We start from the raw sequence: 16,840 nt of genomic DNA on the forward strand, positions 1-16,840 counted from the left end.
CAGCGCACAGCACACCCGTTTGCAGCAGGTAAGTGGGAGCTAGCACCTGTGGGAAATACCCTGGATGCCACGGCTGGGGGCTGCGGGTAACCCTCCTTGCCCTGGGCACGGCTCCTGCTTCAGGACGTGGGGTAGGGGGACACCCCTGGGAGCCCTGGGGGCACTGGAGGGTGATGGCAGGGCTCTGAGCAGTACCCCAGGGAGGTGAGCACCCGCAGCTCTTGGCACCAGGATGTGTCCAGCGGCAAGAAGATCCTTGCCCTGCACCTGGCACGGGTGCTGGGCATGGTGGCACTCCGGGCATGGCTGTGGGCCGGGAGCTGACACTGGCCAGGACAGTCGCCAGGATGGGATGGTCCTGGGGACAGTGGTGACAGCCCTGGACCTGCCACAGCCAGGGCACTCAGCACAACAGGGCACCAGGGGAGTGTCGCGGGTGCTGGGAAGCGGGCAGCTCCTCGGCAGGGCAGGAGGCAGAGAGCAGTGTCTCAAAGATCACAAGCAGGTATTCATAAATAGGAGGGAGCAGAGCGTGCACCTGGCTGGCGACACCTGACCAACTTGGGCACAGCAGGTAGGAGGGCTGGGGGCAATGCAGGGACTCGGGCTGGCACGGCCCCAGGTACCTCATGAATGGCTTGCAGGTCTGGTTGCAAGTGGGTGAGCATCTCAGGACCAGCCAGGGCCACCAGCCGTGAGCCCAGCAGGATGGTGGCAGCTCTCAGCTCGAGCCCTGAGCAAGGCCGGGCTGTGGATCTGTACAGAGATGCCTCGGTCACACCATCCCAGCCCTGTGAAGGGAGAGACCCCAGATCAGTCCCGCTCCTCCGTGCCCATGGGCTCAGCCCCACTTTGCAGCGCAGGGAGCTGGGGAGGGTGCTGGCAGCGGGACGGCGAGTCCGTGACGCTCGCTGGGGGTTGACATTCCTGCTCCCCTCATGTGTAAAGGGACAAAGTCTGCAGACGGGGTTGTGAGGTCGGGGCTTTGCTCAGCAGCTGTGCTGGCCTGCTGCCCTGCTGTGCTGCGGTACTTGGAGGAGAAGGGTGGTTGGCACCGAGGGGGGGGTCTGTGTGGGCAGGCGGAGGGGGAGCCTCCCCTGGAGCAGCTCTGCCAGCAGCCCCCACCTGTGCACCCCAGAAGGGCGGATGGGGCTGATGTGGGGTACAAGTGGGCAGCGCTGATTGCAGAGGCCTCAGCTCCCTGCCTGCTCGCACACTGGCTGCCTGCCACTCTGCATCGCAAGCTGCCGCCGCTGCTTCAGGACTCCCACAACTCAGCTCACCCCTGGCCTCAGGGCTGATCCTGCACGCCTGACTGGGATGGGATGGCTCCGTGGGGCGAGCAGAGCTGCAGGAGGGGCTGCGGGGTAGGTAGGGTGCTGGGTGCCCCCGGCCATGAGGACATGGCTGAACTGTCCGTCTCCGTGCAGTGGGCTGGCATGCAGGAGGGCCAGGCGGCCATGGCAGCGGATATGGTGCTGAGCCACCGGGCACCCCACAAGGTGCTGAGCGAGGCCGACTTGGAGGAGGTGGCGCAGCGGAAACCTCCCACTGAGCCCTCGCTGCGCAGTTGTCTCCGCAAGACCAGGTAGGACCGCGCCGGCCGGGGGGATGTGCCTGGACCCCGCCAGGCACCATTCACCCCAGCCCCACTGCCACGGGGAGCCTGTCTCTGGCTGTTCCAATCCCTGTGGTAGACACAGTGCAGACCTGGGGGTTGGTTCCCCCACGCCCAAACACCTGTGTCCCCACTCTGTCCTCCTGCTTGGAGGGACACCTGGCTCCAGTGGATGGAGCTGGGGGTCCAACTGCTTCCCATGGGGCCGCGTCCACCCCCACTGGTGTCCCTAAGCCGCTGCGCTTGTGCTCAGCCCTGGCTCCTGCTCCTTCCCATCAGATGCTCGGTCTCCACCGCCAAGTCCCTGCTCTTCCGGTTCCTGCCCTTCCTGCGCTGGCTGCCCCGCTACCCTGTTAAGGACTGGCTCCTGGGGGACATTGCCTCGGGCTTCAGTGTGGGCATCATGCACCTGCCCCAGGGTGAGTGATGTCATGGCCAGGCTGCCGGGGACTCCCTGCAGCGGGGGAAGCCAGAGGTCAGCCATCCATGACATGTGACATTGTCTCCCTGCTCCACCATGTCCAGGGCTTGCCTACGCGCTGCTGGCTGGACTGCCGCCTGTCACCGGTCTCTACTCTTCCTTTTACCCCGTCTTCCTCTACTTCTTCTTTGGAACATCCAGGCACAACTCTGTGGGTGAGCTGAGGGATGGTGGGGAGGGAGCGAGGATGAGAGGGGTGAGCCTTCATCCACAGCACAGCATTGCTACATCAATGGTTGGTGGGGACCTTGCCTTTACTTTGCTCCACCAAGAAGGTGGTTGGCCAAAGCAGAGCCAAAGCACAGCGGTGTGCTTTGAGCCTGGCCTAAGGGGACAGGTGCCTGTGGACCTCAGAGAGGTCCTGGTGCTGACCTTGGGCTCCCTGCCCACACCCTGACTGTCCTTAGGCCCCTTCGCCGTCATCTCCGTGATGATCGGGAGCCTGACAGACTCCCTGCTGCCCAGTGAAAACTTCCTGGAATCTGTCAATGGCACCAACGTCACGATGGTCAATGAGGAACGGCGCGATGCTGCCAGGGTGGAGCTGGTGGCCACCATCACTGTCCTGACAGGCATCTTCCAGGTAATGGGGCCTCAGCCCAGCTTGGGAGGGAACAGGGGACTGTGGTGCCCCATAGCTGTGAGCCGCGGGGCATTCCTCCTGCCATGTCTCCTCCCAGGTGGCCCTGGGCCTCCTGCAGTTCGGCTTCGTGGTGACCTACCTCTCGGATCCACTGGTGCGTGGCTACACCACTGCTGCCTCCGTGCATGTCCTCATCTCGCAGCTCAAGAACGTCTTCGGGGTCTCCCTAGGAGAGCACTCGGGTCCGCTCTCGCTGTTCCTGGTGAGTGGGGATTTGCTGCTGCCCTGGGACCCCCTGGGTGCTCACCTGTGGGGCATGGAGAGGCCCCCAAAAACCTGCCATGGAGGCATCTGCTTTCCTGAGCCTGTTCCCTCCTTCTGCGTCCTCTAGACCTTCATCGAGATCTGCCAGAAGCTGCCAGAGACCAACGTGGGCACCCTAGTGACAGCCATCATTGCTATGGTGGCCATCTTCATCGTGAAAGAGCTCAACCACAAGTTTGCCGCCAAGCTGCCCATGCCCATCCCCATCGAGCTTATCACGGTACCCAGAGCTGCCCCAGCTCCCTGCGGGGACGCAACCATGAGCAGCCCTGTCCCCTCCAGGGTGGGGAGGAGTGGGATGGGGTGCCTTGGCCAGTGCAGCTCCAGGGCACACGTCGTCTCCTCCTCCTCCTCTACCATGGTCCTGGTAAAGGAAGGCCCTGCCTCACTCCAGCCATCCTCCCGCAGATCATCATCTCCACCGGCATCTCCTATGGCGTCAACCTGAATGCCAAGTTTGGCATCTCCGTGGTGGGCAACATCCCCAGTGGGTGAGCAGGGCCGGGAGGTGAGGGTGGCTGTGCCGGGGCACCGTGCCACTCATGGGATCCCCCTTTTGAGCCTGGTCTCCCTGTCTTGGCTGTAGGTTGAAGCCGCCCGTGGTCCCTAATGTCAGCTACTTTGGGCAGGTGGTGGGCAATGCCTTCGCCATTGCTGTGGTGGGCTATGCCATCTGCATCTCCCTGGGCAAGATCTTTGCCCTGAAGCATGGCTACAAAGTGGACAGCAACCAGGTGATGCTCTGACGCGCAGGGCCCCTTTCCTGGGTGAAAACCAAGCTTGTACTTCTTGCAGCTTGGGGAAGGCATGGTGCTCCCCCACCACTGCTCTGTCCCTGCAGGAGCTGATTGCGCTGGGCCTCTCCAACTTCCTGGGGGGCTTCTTCCAATGTTTTGCCATCAGCTGCTCCATGTCGCGGAGCCTGGTGCAGGAGAGCACGGGGGGCAACAGCCAGGTGGGTCTGGGCGGTGCTGCCTCCCTCCGTGGGGTTGGACCAGGGGTAAGGAGCATAGTGAGTGGTGGGGAACTCACCTCTCGCCTCCCGCTCTCACCCCCCAGGTAGCCGGTGTCATCTCATCCTTGGTCATCCTGGTGACCATCCTGAAGATTGGAGAGCTCTTCCGGGATCTGCCCAAGGTACATCTGGCACTACAGCCTCCGTGTCACATCCCACCCCTGTGCCCGTCCCATGGCAAGGTGGTGTGGCAGGGGAACGGCCAAGGGCCTCCCTCCCCCAGACCTGCCCTCAGCAACCTCATGGCTGCAGTAACTTCTCTCCTAGGCCATCTTGTCTGCCATCATCATCATCAACCTCAAGGGCATGTTCAAGCAGTTTGATGATCTCTGCATGCTCTGGAAGTCCAACCGGGTGGACCTGGTAAGGTGCCACCTGGCCCTGGGGCTTTGCTCTTGTCCCTGGAGAGGGTTTCTCCATCCTCCCTGGGCCTCATAGGGGCCAGCAGGGAGACCATGCTGCGGCTGACCGTGTCCCCCCCTCCAGATGGTTTGGGTCGTAACATTCGTGGCCACCCTCTTGCTGAACTTGGACATTGGCCTGGGGGCTTCGGTGGCCTTCGGGCTGCTCACTGTCATCTTCCGCACCCAGCTGTGAGTACCCTGGAGCTGGGGGCCAGTGCTGCATCCCAAGGGCAGGGGAATCCTGTGGTGACCTCAGCCCCTTGCTCTGCTCCCTGCAGCCCCCACTACTCCATCCTGGGACGCATCTCCGACACCGATGTCTACAGGGACGTGGCTGAATACGAGATGGTGACAGCACCAGGGAGACACCTGCAATGGGGGGGGGGGCAACTCGAAGCACCCCCAGGGGTTGTCCTCTGGGGAAAGGAGTGGGGGGGCATTTGGGAAGAGGGAGGGAAGGGGAGCAGGGGACTCCATCCCTGGGGTAGCACCCTTCCTGTCTGACCCCAGGCAGAGGAGATCCCTGGTGTGAAGATCTTCCGCTCCTCCTCCACCCTCTATTTTGCCAATGTGGAGCTGTATGCCGAGGCCCTGAAGAAGAAGGTAGGAGAGCCGCCATCTCCCCCTGGTGCTCCCTGTGTCACCCCATCTGCCAGCACTGGGGTGGTGGTGGGGCACCTGGGGACACAGGGCTGCATTGTTTTGCAGAGCGGCATTAATGTGGACCGCCTGATCGAGAAGAAGAAGAAGGCCCTCAAGAAGCTGAAGAAACAGCAGAAGAAAGCGGAGAAGGAGAAGGCAAAGAGGAAAAAGGTGCTTCCCCACTGCAGGGGACCCCTCCAGTGCCACCTTGCACTGCCTCCCTGCCTGGCCCTGGCCCTCCTGCCCATGCATTTGCCGGGCTCGGTGGCCCAGAGGGCTCCTGGTTCAATCTGGGAGAAGAACTGGAGCAGAGCTGGGCCATGGTGTCACACCCAAGGTCAGCAGGGAAAGCCGGGCAGTTAATGATTAGGTGGTGGAGCCAGTGAGTCATTAGCCATTTGGTGAGTTAATCAGAATTAAGAGCGAGAGCAAAGGCTGACCTCGTGCCAGTTAATGAGTCCGGCTCTGGAGCGGGTCACTGGGGAGAGAGGTGGGTCTCAACACATCCGGAAATAGCCCAAAAGTGGGTGAAGGTGTGAGGCGCCCAATCCCTGGGCCACCCGCTGCCTGTGCCCTGATGCAGCCAAAGAGCCTCGCCAGGCCCCACTGCGCTGTAGGGCAGGGCAAGCCTGGGGGGAGGTACGCTGCCTGGCCAGTGGGGCCGGGGGTGTCGCCAGCCCCCGTGCAGTGAGGCCGGGTCTCCTTCCCTCCCCCAGGATGCAGAGGACGGGATTAACGGACCAGGCGTGGCGGTGATTGAGCTGAGCGGGGCGGAGAGCAGCGCACCCCCAGAGCCCACCCTGCGTACCCTGGGGCTGCCCCAGCCCAACTTCCATGCCGTCATCTTGGATTTCAGCCCTGTCAGCTTCATGGACACTGTCTCCATCAAGTTCCTGAAGAATGTAAGGGGTGGGGAAGCAGGCGGGCCAGCAGCCTCACCAGGGGCGTCCCCAGGGCCCTGCACGATGGCCCCATGGCTGCTGCCTGTCCCTCTGCCTGGGCACAACATGTTTTCTGCCATCTGCAGATCTTCAGGGATTTCCATGACATAGAAGTGGACGTCTTTGTTGCTGGCTGCCCGGGTGAGGAGGCTCTGCAGAACCATCAGCCCCTGCTGGGCATGCCCACCCCTGTGGGCTGCAGCTACTGGCCTCTGCCCTGCACAGTGTCCCCACCCCCAGGGTTTCCCCAGGGCATAAGTGCTGCAGATTGTCCCACAGACCTAGTCTGAGCCCTGCAGCCCCCGGCAAGGCAGCTGGATCCCTGGTGATGGCCCCAGTGTCCCCTGCAGTGCAGAGGGAGGGGGGCTGCTCTGGGTGCAGGGTGGTGGGCTCTGCTGGGTGCCACAGCTTTGGATGCTTCTCTCTCCACACAGTGCCTGTCCTTGCCCAGCTGGAGCGGAGCAACTTCTTCAGCTCAACCATCACCAAGCACTGCTTCTTCCCCTCGGTGCATGACGCCGTGGTCCACATCAGCAGGGACCCACACCAGGCCTCGGTGAGCGCCCAGCCTCGCTCTCCCCATCACTGTGATGGAGGGGGAGCAGCCAAGCCAACCCCTCCCCATCTGTCCCCTTTAGGCGGAACTCAGCACCAGAATGTAGCCCCGCAAGAGGAAGCTGTCTCCCCGAGGAGCCAGGCAGGCACAGGGGCCTTTGCCGCCCCAATGGCGCCAGCTCACCCAGGAGGCCTCGCACCCCCGCCAGCCCCTCCGGACACTGAGTGCTGGGGCCCTGTCCCAGCCATGAGCTTCCCCTGCGACGGAGCTGCTGCAGGCTGGGGCCCAGTGTCCCACTCTGGCACAGGGACATCGCCCCGAGGTGCCTGCCGGGAGCCTCTCTCAGCCCCAGCCTGTCTGGCCAAGCCAGGCCCTGGTTTGGGGGGTGGCGGAGTGACCCCCAGACGCGGCTGAGGGGGGCGGTTTGGCGTCACAGATAAAACCGTGTAGCGTCTCTCAGGCTTCTGTAATGCATTTTCCTCAATAAAGGTGACCTCAGGCAGGGCCGCCTGGCTGCACCCTGGCATTGGTGGGCACTGCCTGGCCAGGCCCGGGCCTGGCCCTCCCTGCGGCACGCTGGCCCCACACACCCGTCCCTCTGGTCCTTTTCCGCCACTTTTCCCCCCGACCCGCTCCGGGCCCGTCGGGCCGCGGCCGAGGGAGCGGTACGGGCGCGGACACCCCGCCCGGGAGCTCCGTCCCCGGGGAGCCCCGCGGCCCCGGCAGCCCCTGCCCTCACCGGCCGCCGCGCCCTGCCGCCACCAGGGGGCGCCGCCGCACACCCGCTGTGGCTGACAGCCACTCGGCCTCGTGCGCATGCGCACTCCCGCCCACAAGCCCCCCCAATCCTTCCTGCGCAGGCGCGCTGCAGCCCCTGTCGGTCGATCGGCAGCAGGGACAAGATGGCGGCTTCCTCTGTGTGCCGGGTGGGGTGCGCCGCCGGTCGGGCACTGCTGCGGGGCCCTCGCTCTTCCGTGAGTCACCGCGGGCGGCGGCGGGGGTAGCTGCGGGTGGATCCGGGGGAGGTCAGCAAGGGGAGCGAGAGGCCCTGCCTTGTGGTGGGGCTGCCGGGCTCAGCCTGCTGGCCGGCCGAGAAGGTCACAGGGACGCGGCGGCCGGTGCGGGGCGGGCGGCGGTCGCCATGCAAACCCCCTGCCTCCGGAGCGGGGGGCGGCGGCGACGACCTTCAGCTCTTGCGAGACTTGCCGGGGGGTCTGCTGTCAGCTCCCCGCCTCCGCCCCAGTACTGGGTTTTGACTGGTTCATGGGACTCTTCCCTGGGGTTTTCGACTTGCTTGAAACCTCTGGCGCTGCCGAGTGTTTCCAGTCCTCCGGTTCACGAACCGGAGTTAAATGCGAGTGGGTGGGTAAGGCTGTGCAGCAGGAACTCCCCGATATAAACGTGAAAGAGCCCGTGTGCCCTAGCTTTGGTCAGCTGTGTGCCCAGCAGTCTGCGTTCTGGGGGCCTGCCCTGCAGAGGGGAGCTGCTGGTTAGTGGTGATGGTAGCTTTTTTTTTTTTTTTCCTTTTAGGCAGCTTTATTGACTTTGACAAGGAACCGAGGTGCTGCCACCTATGCCCAGACACTCCATAATATCCCTGAGACTCAGGTCACCACTCTGGACAATGGTCTCCGTGTAGCTTCAGAAGAATCCAATCAGCCAACATGTACAGTAAGTTTAAGATAGGTTAAGGGCTTCCTTGAAACAGTCAACCTTGCCTAGTTTCTAGCTGGTCTTCCAAAAGTGACAAACCCCTGTATAAACCAAAGGTTTTGACAGAGACTCTACCAGTTTTCTCTCTTAACTGGTGGGATTAATGTAGCAGTAGAAGGCCCAGCTTGGCTTTGTATAAGTCTGTAGTAAAGCTTTCATGCTCTGCAAGTTTTCTCAGCCTTATAGTTTTTGCATAAGTACTAAGTAACCAGTAGTAGTTAAATTTCTGGCAAAACTAGCAAAGGCCTTTGCGAAGCTGCTAGATAAAAAGCCAGATTGTGTACGGGAATCAGTTGTTGGTGCTTGTTCTTATTTTGGTGCTACTAGTGCAATGTCTGTGGAGCAAACGTCTTGTTCGTGCTGTTACGTTTGTGGCATGAGGCTTGAGCATGCTGTTTGTTTTCTTTTCTAATACACGTATTTGATGCTTTTGCTGTTAGGTGGGCGTGTGGATCGGGGTGGGGAGCCGCCACGAAGATGAGAAGAACAATGGGGCTGGTTACTTCCTGGAACATCTGGCCTTTAAGGTAAGGAGGTATGCTAGGTCTGGCATAGGCTTGTGTGGAAAGCTCTTCTAAATATTTACTTATATATTGTGCTCTCGCTTCAGAGGCTATAGCTGTTAGAGTGTAAATCAGGTCATCTGAGTCCCTGAGACTTTGCACACAGTATAAAAATAAACTTCAAAAGCCATCTAGCCTATATGGTGCTCTTTGTTTGAACATGTGGCAACTTGCAAGCATGCATGAATTAAGGTAGCTCTTATTGACTGGTTGGTATGTCCCCTCTTAAAGGAAAAAAAGTTTTAAGTAACAAGTGAGACTGAGTCTCTGATGCTGTGGTTCCAATCCCTGACTATCCCAGCCACAGTGTAGCACACCTATAGGACTATGTTATGAAGCATGTTTCTTCAAGTTAGCAGGCAGAGCTCAAAGTAGCATTTCCTGTAGCCGTTTATTTTTCTTTCATTTTCTTAGTGAACCGGCAAAGTTTAGAGGCTACAGCTCTTTTCTAATAATGTAAGTGTCTGCTGAACAGCCCTAGGGCAGAAGGCATCTAAGCCTCAGACTTGCTGACTCGAGTCCAGCCTGTGCCATCATAGGCACTGCAGCATCTGGCTTGGTCCTTAAGAGATGAGCTCTGTGTTACAAGTAGTTTTCTGTTCTTATTCTGGCTTCTTCTGAATATTGCTGCTTGGATAGCTAGAAACCTACTTATTTTTGGTTTGCTTCCACTGATGTGATCTTCAGCCAGTGTTGTCTCAGTTTAGATATTCTCCTTCCCCGTGGGTTTTTACTGGTCTTTCAAAATATATTTCAGTCGTCCTTCAGGCAGAGCAAATAAGCCAAGTATTAAATCTCTTGCTTTCTGCATTTGCTCTTGGCTTTTGTGAATTGTGGGATGGGTGTTATTGGTTTAGGTCTTTATTGTTCTTTTCCTTGCTTTAGTTCTGCCTGAGAGGGAAATCTGTTCATTTCATAATTGTGTTTATCTGCTTCCTTTTAGGGCACAAAGAAGCGTCCCGGTGCTGCCTTTGAGAAGGAGGTGGAGAGCATGGGTGCTCACCTGAACGGGTACACCTCGCGTGAGCAGACTGCCTATTATATAAAAGCCTTGTCCAAGGACATGCCCAAAGGTAGGATAGCAAGTCTGGACAAAGTCTGATTCGGAGGTTAAGGATGAAGCAAGCACGTGTGCTTGTGTTTCCGTCCCGCCAGCATCCTTTCTAACAGCAGACCCAGGGAATGAAGTGGTTGAGCAGTAAATTGGAGATGCTCCTTGGTAGTTGAAGAGAGTGCTGCCATGACATGGTGCTTCAAGGCTGCAAGTTCATGTGTTCCTAAAACCAGTTTTGCAAAGCTGTCATTATGTTAGGCTGCACTATATTGCCAGGAGGGAGAGTGGGGGGGGCTTCAGTAGTCTGTGGTTGTTTTATGGAGCTGAGAAACTGAGGTCAGTGACAGCTGCTGTGTCAGGAGTGCTCACTGCAGCTCTTGCAAGTGTTGCTTGTGCTCTGTACTACCATGTGCAGACTCCTCTTTGGGTCGGTTTTGTCCAGAGGCGATGATTGGAGTCAGAGCTGTGGGTCCTACTGTAGACGTGGGCTACGCTGTAGATGTCACAAGCTCTCTTTAAGGATTTAAAGATTCTGCAGTTGTTGCCTGCTTTCCACTGGTAGTGAAGCTGACTTGGAGACTTCATGCTAAGACAGTATTGTTTGTCCCTCTCTGATGCTGTGGGAATGGGTAGTATTCATCTCTATTGTGTTGCATCCCCTTCCCAGTGTGGTTTGTTGCTCATTCCTCTTGCAGTGCCCCTGCTGCCTCTGCGTCTTTTCTCCTTTCAGCAGCACTGGGTAGCAGTCAGGCAGCGGGATTGCTAACATGGGAAATGTTTGTTGCAGTTGTAGAGCTTCTGGCTGACATTGTGCAGAACTGTGCGCTGGAGGAGTCTCAGATCGAGAAGGAACGTGGCGTCATCCTTCAGGAGTTGAAAGAAATCGACAGCAACTTGACGGATGTTACCTTTGATTACCTTCATGCCACTGCTTTCCAGGGGACTGCACTGGCCCGCACTGTCGAGGGGACCACGGAGAACATCAAGTGAGCAACAGGCTGGATGCGATATGCAGCCCGTGGGTTCAGTCCTTGGGGTGCACAACTGCTGCTTCTCAGTAGTGGTGACTGCATAAGGAAACCAGTCTGTACGCAGAGGTGATCTGTGCCTGTGGGCTTCTCGTTGTGTCTTTACTGTGTTTTTCCCATTGGGCTGGTGAAATTGTAATGCTGTGCACGTTCTTCTCTAGAATCCATCTCGCTCAAGACGTGAGGTTGGTAGGGCCAGGTTGAACCTTCTCCCATACTTGTCTATTTGACACCATTAGAGAAATTAAGAGCTAGGGGTGGTCATTAAAGCGTTGGCCTTGAGTGTACGCGCCCATTAAGGTACTGGTAGCTTGGTGAGCAGGGTCAGTGCTCTCTAGTTTGTATTGAATTCTATCCTTAACTCTCTGTCTTGGTCACCGGTTTCCATTCTCTGTGTTGTGGAATTAGAGCACAGGGAAAGCACAGACAGTGCAGTCTTGCTTCTAAAAAGTATTGTTACCCTGCAACTAAGGGGATCAGCAACATCACTGCAGTCTCTGCACCATGAACTTGCTTCTCCTAAGCCTCTCATCCCTCCAAGTCAGAGATGCTGATGTACTTAGTCTCTGTTTTTCCTAGGCATCTGACTCGAGCAGATCTAGCTTCATATGTTGATACTCACTTCAAGGCACCTCGTATGGTCCTGGCAGCTGCTGGAGGTAAGTTCTAGATCCTTGTGATTCTGGGAAGCCTGGGTATTTTCAAGCTGGTGATCAAACCCTTGTCACTTATCTCTAATGTAAAATTGGATGATTTTGTTAAATTAAGCTGTTGAAGACTGCAAATCTCTCTCTTTCCCATTGCCAGGTATTTCCCACAAAGAGCTGGTAGATGTAGCTAGGCAACACTTCAGTGGAGTGCCTTTTACATACAAAGAGGATGCAGTGCCTATCCTCCCACGCTGTCGCTTCACAGGGAGTGAGGTAAAGTTGTTTTGGTCCTGAACAAAACAAGCAGCTGTTGTTAAACTGTTGAATGAATGTGAAAGCAATTATAGCTGCTTCTGGGAGAAGCTGATGATGCAGCATCTTGGTAGTGCCTCCATGTTCTGTTCTTGAGGCTTACTGCCACAACATGTTGGGATTTAGATAGGACCCAAATCCATTAGGAATGTGAGCCTGTTTCTCACATCATCTGCTGGAAAACTCATATCAGAGTAGCTGGTTTGTGCTCAGTAGCGCCTGAGACCATTTTGCTGAGATAATACCAAGTCCCCCAATTTGTCAGCCTGGCACTGCAGCAGGCTGCAGACAAAGCCACAGTGCTCATGCCATTCTCCCCCACTCCTTGATGATTTTCTAGATCCGTGCCAGAGATGATGGTCTGCCTGTTGCCCATATTGCGCTTGCCGTGGAAGGGCCAGGATGGACTGATCCAGACAACGTTGTCCTCAATGTGGCTAATGCTATTATTGGACGTTATGACCGCACGTTTGGAGGTGGTAAGGTAAGAGGCTTGTGAGTGTGATAGGGAGAGCCTGGAACCTTTTAATGTGAAATACTATGGAGACCCTGGCTGAATGTGCTTATGGGAGGCTGTTGTGGTTAGTTTCCAACTATGAAGTGGTAGAAGTCTGGAAAGTAGAATAGACGTGTAATCGAGGCGAATCCAGGACCATTTTTGAGCAGTGATGCTGGGAGATGAACTGAGCCTTCTCTGCTAAGTTTGGAAGAGGTTTAGCTGATGAATTCTCAGCAACTTATTCCTTCCCTTGCAAACTAACTACTCAGTGGAGACGGTGATGGATGCAAGACAGAGTAGTCTATAGTCTCATGATGCAAGCTTGCCTTAAAACTGCAAAGCAAGTGGAACTTGTTTAAAACCCCAGTATTGCATCCGTTGTCATCTGGAATCTGTCTGGCCTGCCTAACTGTGCTAACCCCTGCTACTGGGAGACTTTGTGCTTCCCATTTTCTCTCACTCCTACGGTGGTATGCATACCAGCTCCTCATCTGTGGCTGGGAAAGGAAATGGTTTTGCTGGATGGACTCTCAGGCCATTGTCTGTGGCTTTTCCACCAGTGAATCTCATCTGTTGACCACATGAAGGGTCTAAATTAAACTCCCCTTCAGCAGAGGGTTCCGCTCTGTCTTGTCTGTGGTCTTTGTGAAAACAACTCAGTTGGAAAGAATTTGAGCTGTGAGGCAGCTGTAAGACTGAAATGGCTGATGGTATCTCCTTATTTACAGAATCAGTCCAGCAGGCTGGCTACACTTGCTGTGGAGCATAATCTCTGCCACAGTTTCCAGACGTTCAACACCTCTTACTCTGATACTGGCCTCTTCGGTTTCCATTTTGTTTCTGATCCTTTGTCCATAGATGATATGCTGTATTGTGCTCAGGGGGAGTGGTAAGTACAACTTTTGCCAAAGTTCCTGTTTAAGATCTGACCCTCTTGTGAGAGACTGAGGATCATATTAGATCTTCAGAGAGCTGTCTCTCTTAATGAACTTCTTGGTAACTTGAATTCTGGTTAAGTGATCCTGTAAGTGGTTTCTGTGAATGTCTTAGGATGTGGCTTTTGAGGAGCTATTTTAATCCCTTAGGGGTCTTCAGGTCTTTCTTTCATGCTTCCAAGTATTGGCACTGAGGCTTTGGCTGATCATTGCTTAGAGACAAGGCTTTCCCAGGTGCCCAAGAGACATGTATGCATTGTCTTGTTAAGCTTGAGCAAAGCAGGCGGAGTTTCTGCCTTTCAGATTGTTGGGTTGTGGCTGATAGATGCACTGCTGCTGGAGCCATGCCAGCGTTTGGGGGCCGTCTGTCTGTCTTATTGTATATGTGTATATCCCAGTAATGGTTCAAGGCTACATCTGAGATTCACAGCTGAGCCATGCTGTGTATGGAGCACATGGAGTTAGCCCTCGCCCCAGAGATGTTGCGGTTGGCAGGGGAGGAAAGGATTTCGCAGCTGGAGTCCAAACAGACTCTGTAGACCTGTCTTGTTCTTTCAGCATCAGTTTCCATAGCAGCTTGCCATGCGTGGGAATAGCTGACACGCCTCCCTTCTCTTGTGATAGCATACCACAGACTGCTTGCTGCTGTGCCTGATGGGCAAGCTAGAGCCGACACGAGGGCTGCTTAGACCTTTGTGAGTGTAACTCAGTGTGTAACCTGCTGGCTGATATCCCCTGCCTCTAAGCTTGAGCTCTTTCTCTTGCCTCCTGCTGTTCAGTGCTCCCCAGTTCTTAGCAGCTGTGTGGTGATCAAGAATGAATCTCAAGCCTGCAAGACAAGTAACGTTGGTAATAGCTTATTTCTGCAGAGGCTTGGGAAAGAGAGGAATTCACTTTCTGTCTGAGCAGACAAATGTCTTTAAGAGCTTTAGTGGTCTTTCAATCTCCTCTCTAGGATGCGTCTGTGCACTAGTACCACAGAGTCAGAGGTGAAGAGAGCCAAGAACTATCTCCGAAATGCCATGGTGGCTCAACTGGATGGTATGTTCTGGTTTATGGATTGACCGCTGCACAGCTTTCAGAGGGTTACCGCTTATGTGTCTCCTGAGGAGCAGTAGATCTGCTACCCATTGCAGTACTGCTGGCAGGCACTGGGCAAAACTTCCTTTTCCCTACTCTGCATTCCTCCTGCCGTGTTCTCAAAGCAGCTGACCCCAGCCTGCTGTGCTGCAGGCTAGCCCTGACTCTGTAAACTTCTAGTTGTTCTGTTGCTGAGAGTGAATAACGTGCTGTCTGATGAAGTTAGAATTGAAACCCTCAAACCGGTCTGTCTTGGCTGTAACACTTTGAAGACCAGTGAAGCAATTTTTGTATTGCTTAACTCCTTAAGCCAGAGCTGCTTAAAATGGTAACTACGACTGGTACTTGATTAGAAGCTGTTTAACGGCTAGAGTTGGTACTATCTGCTTTGATCAGGCTGTGCAATTCTGGAAGGTTTTCTTCTATGCTGACCGTGTGATATCTTCAACATCTAGGTACTACCCCAGTGTGTGAGAATATCGGAAGCCATCTCTTAAACTATGGACGCCGTATCCCTCTGGAGGAATGGGATGCCAGGATTGCTGTAGGTATCCGTTTGTTTTGGTTGGGGTATCTGAGCATGGTTGGTGTCAGCATTTTCTGGCATTAGTTTGCTGCAGTAACATGAGGCTTATTTATCCATTAGTTAAGCTCCCTAACACTAACAGGCAGTTGGCTCACTAACACTGATATAAATATGTCAGAATTTCTGGCATAGACTTAGTGTGTCCTGTATCCCTGTGGCTGGATTCAGTCCATCCTGGAAAGAGGGCGTACGCCTGTGTTAAGCAGCACAACGTGAAATTCCTTTAACAGTTTCCCTAAAGGTGGCCATCATCTAGTTTGTGTAATTCTGCAGCCACTGCGTCAGATTTTGGGCTGCCGCGTCTCCTGTACCCTCAGAAGAACGTGCTGTGTAGAACATTGGCCATCCTCGCAGACAAGAGCAGTGCAGTTGGCGCCCAGGGGTCTGACAATATATTTCTAATGATCCCGATATGTAATGGCAACAGTAACTTCCAACTTTGAGAAATGCAGGTCTGTTAGAAGGGTCATTAATTGTTTTTTTGATATTTATTAGGCTGTTGATGCAAGAATGGTGAGAGACGTCTGCAGTAAATACATTTATGACAAATGCCCAGCAATTGCTGCAGTTGGTAAGTAGTACGTGACAATTAATACACGGTGGCTCAAAAAACCAGGAGGGGGTCAAGAGCTGAGCGGAAGTGAGCTGCAGGCGCTTTTCCTATGTCTGTTCTGGCCTCCTAACCACTCTGGTTCTTTGCTGGTATCCTCCTGCCTCTGCACATTAGATATGCCAAGGCACGTTTGCCAGGAGATCAAACCTGCAGGTGATGGAGATGCAGTGGCAGTGAGCTGCTGGCTGTCCTCCCGCCTCTCTTCTTTCTGTGGAGCCATGACTAAGATTGGGAGTCCCATAGCTGGGTGCGGGCCCAGGGGTGTCTGCCAGGTGTCCTTACTCTGAGGTCATGGTGGTTTATGTAAGGGAAGTGAAGGGACCTGATTCTCTTGCGCTGCTCTGGCATGTCTGTCTGGCCAAGGACGAATTCCTCTCGGAAAACCTGCCTGAGCAGCTCAGCTCTGCTCTGCTGCCTCCTTCCTGTGTGGTGTGGATTCCCCTCCTCCATGCAGCTGTTTCCTCTGGCCTTCAAAGCAGAGCAGCTTGGGAAAGGGAGAGGCTTCCAATGGGAAGTTGGAACGAACTAGCCAAAATCTCTGTGACTTGGTGGCTCCCCATATTTCGTACCTGTATGTGGAGCTATACTGAGCATTGTGGAGCAGCATGAGAAAACAACTTATTCTCAAGAAACAAGTAACATCTCTGTCAGGAGATGGTATCTGCTGGTTTTCCTGATGCAAGTTTGAGCTGTAGTTGCTTGGTTTTGTGCATAGCTGCTCTGGATTGTGAGCATGGTCTGCTCTGCCACCATCTGCTTTAAGACCATGGGAAACCGCACAGGGATTCTAACTGCATGTCCAGTGACTGACTCTTGTTCTGTTCACACAGGTCCCATTGAACAGCTCTTGGATTACAACCGCATCCGCAGTGCCATGTACTGGATCCGTTTCTAGGACGTGTCCCTGCAGGATGGAAATAGTGAAGCTGTGGTCTGTGACAGGTTCCCTCTGGCTCTGAATGTCTTGTGCACCAGGGGCAAGATGAGTCCCATCAAAATGGCTGTCGTCTTGGTGTTAAATGTATAAAAATAAATAGATCCTATATGGAGTTGGTTCTGCTGGGAGTTGACTGTGTCTTGCTGAGTCGTGTGTGTAGACATTGTTCATCTTGCCAAATTGGTGAGGTGTTGGACCGATCAGTCTTGATTTGTCAGGACTCGTGCTAGAAACTTGTCTGTGTGTCTGCAGCTCTGCCTCCTCTGTCCTGAGCTGGCAGCGTCCTGGTTCAGAGGTCTTGTCTTT

At 55.0% G+C, this 16,840-nt stretch overlaps 2 protein-coding genes across 2 annotated transcripts; both read left to right on the forward strand.

Annotated features, from left to right (window-relative positions):
* SLC26A6 (solute carrier family 26 member 6) lies at window positions 1–6,969 on the forward strand. The gene is made up of 20 exons (XM_075762090.1): window positions 1–28; window positions 1,431–1,588; window positions 1,898–2,037; window positions 2,144–2,254; window positions 2,507–2,682; window positions 2,780–2,944; window positions 3,074–3,226; window positions 3,415–3,497; window positions 3,593–3,740; window positions 3,848–3,961; window positions 4,066–4,143; window positions 4,289–4,384; window positions 4,508–4,614; window positions 4,704–4,773; window positions 4,936–5,028; window positions 5,134–5,238; window positions 5,784–5,969; window positions 6,095–6,149; window positions 6,443–6,564; window positions 6,647–6,969. The coding sequence occupies exons 2-20, from the start codon at window positions 1,440–1,442 to the stop codon at window positions 6,668–6,670; spliced, it is 2,175 nt and encodes a 724-aa protein (XP_075618205.1). The 5' UTR covers window positions 1–28; window positions 1,431–1,439; the 3' UTR covers window positions 6,671–6,969.
* Window positions 6,970–7,398: 429 nt separating this feature from the next.
* UQCRC1 (ubiquinol-cytochrome c reductase core protein 1) lies at window positions 7,399–16,646 on the forward strand. Its single transcript, XM_075762091.1, has 13 exons — window positions 7,399–7,538; window positions 8,095–8,235; window positions 8,718–8,804; window positions 9,784–9,913; window positions 10,682–10,880; window positions 11,502–11,581; window positions 11,730–11,845; window positions 12,225–12,368; window positions 13,112–13,272; window positions 14,274–14,359; window positions 14,854–14,942; window positions 15,480–15,555; window positions 16,428–16,646. The coding sequence occupies exons 1-13, from the start codon at window positions 7,467–7,469 to the stop codon at window positions 16,490–16,492; spliced, it is 1,446 nt and encodes a 481-aa protein (XP_075618206.1). The 5' UTR covers window positions 7,399–7,466; the 3' UTR covers window positions 16,493–16,646.
* Window positions 16,647–16,840: the final 194 nt, after the last annotated feature.

Source organism: Balearica regulorum, chromosome 10 (assembly GCF_011004875.1).
Source record: "Balearica regulorum gibbericeps isolate bBalReg1 chromosome 10, bBalReg1.pri, whole genome shotgun sequence".
Classification (NCBI taxonomy): Eukaryota; Metazoa; Chordata; class Aves; order Gruiformes; family Gruidae; genus Balearica; species Balearica regulorum.

What these genes read in the sequence shown, in the direction of transcription:
- SLC26A6 (XM_075762090.1), top strand. Translation starts at nt 1,440, where the DNA reads ATGCAGGAGGGCCAGGCGGCCATGGCAGCGGATATGGTGCTGAGCCAC. An exon ending in TCCTGACAGGCATCTTCCAG is followed by an intron (nt 2,683 to 2,779) that starts GTAATGGGGCCT and finishes GTCTCCTCCCAG; the next exon opens with GTGGCCCTGGGCCTCCTGCA. An exon ending in GTGGGCAACATCCCCAGTGG is followed by an intron (nt 3,498 to 3,592) that starts GTGAGCAGGGCC and finishes TCTTGGCTGTAG; the next exon opens with GTTGAAGCCGCCCGTGGTCC.
- UQCRC1 (XM_075762091.1), top strand. Translation starts at nt 7,467, where the DNA reads ATGGCGGCTTCCTCTGTGTGCCGGGTGGGGTGCGCCGCCGGTCGGGCA. An exon ending in TGGAACATCTGGCCTTTAAG is followed by an intron (nt 8,805 to 9,783) that starts GTAAGGAGGTAT and finishes GCTTCCTTTTAG; the next exon opens with GGCACAAAGAAGCGTCCCGG. An exon ending in GGGACCACGGAGAACATCAA is followed by an intron (nt 10,881 to 11,501) that starts GTGAGCAACAGG and finishes TGTTTTTCCTAG; the next exon opens with GCATCTGACTCGAGCAGATC.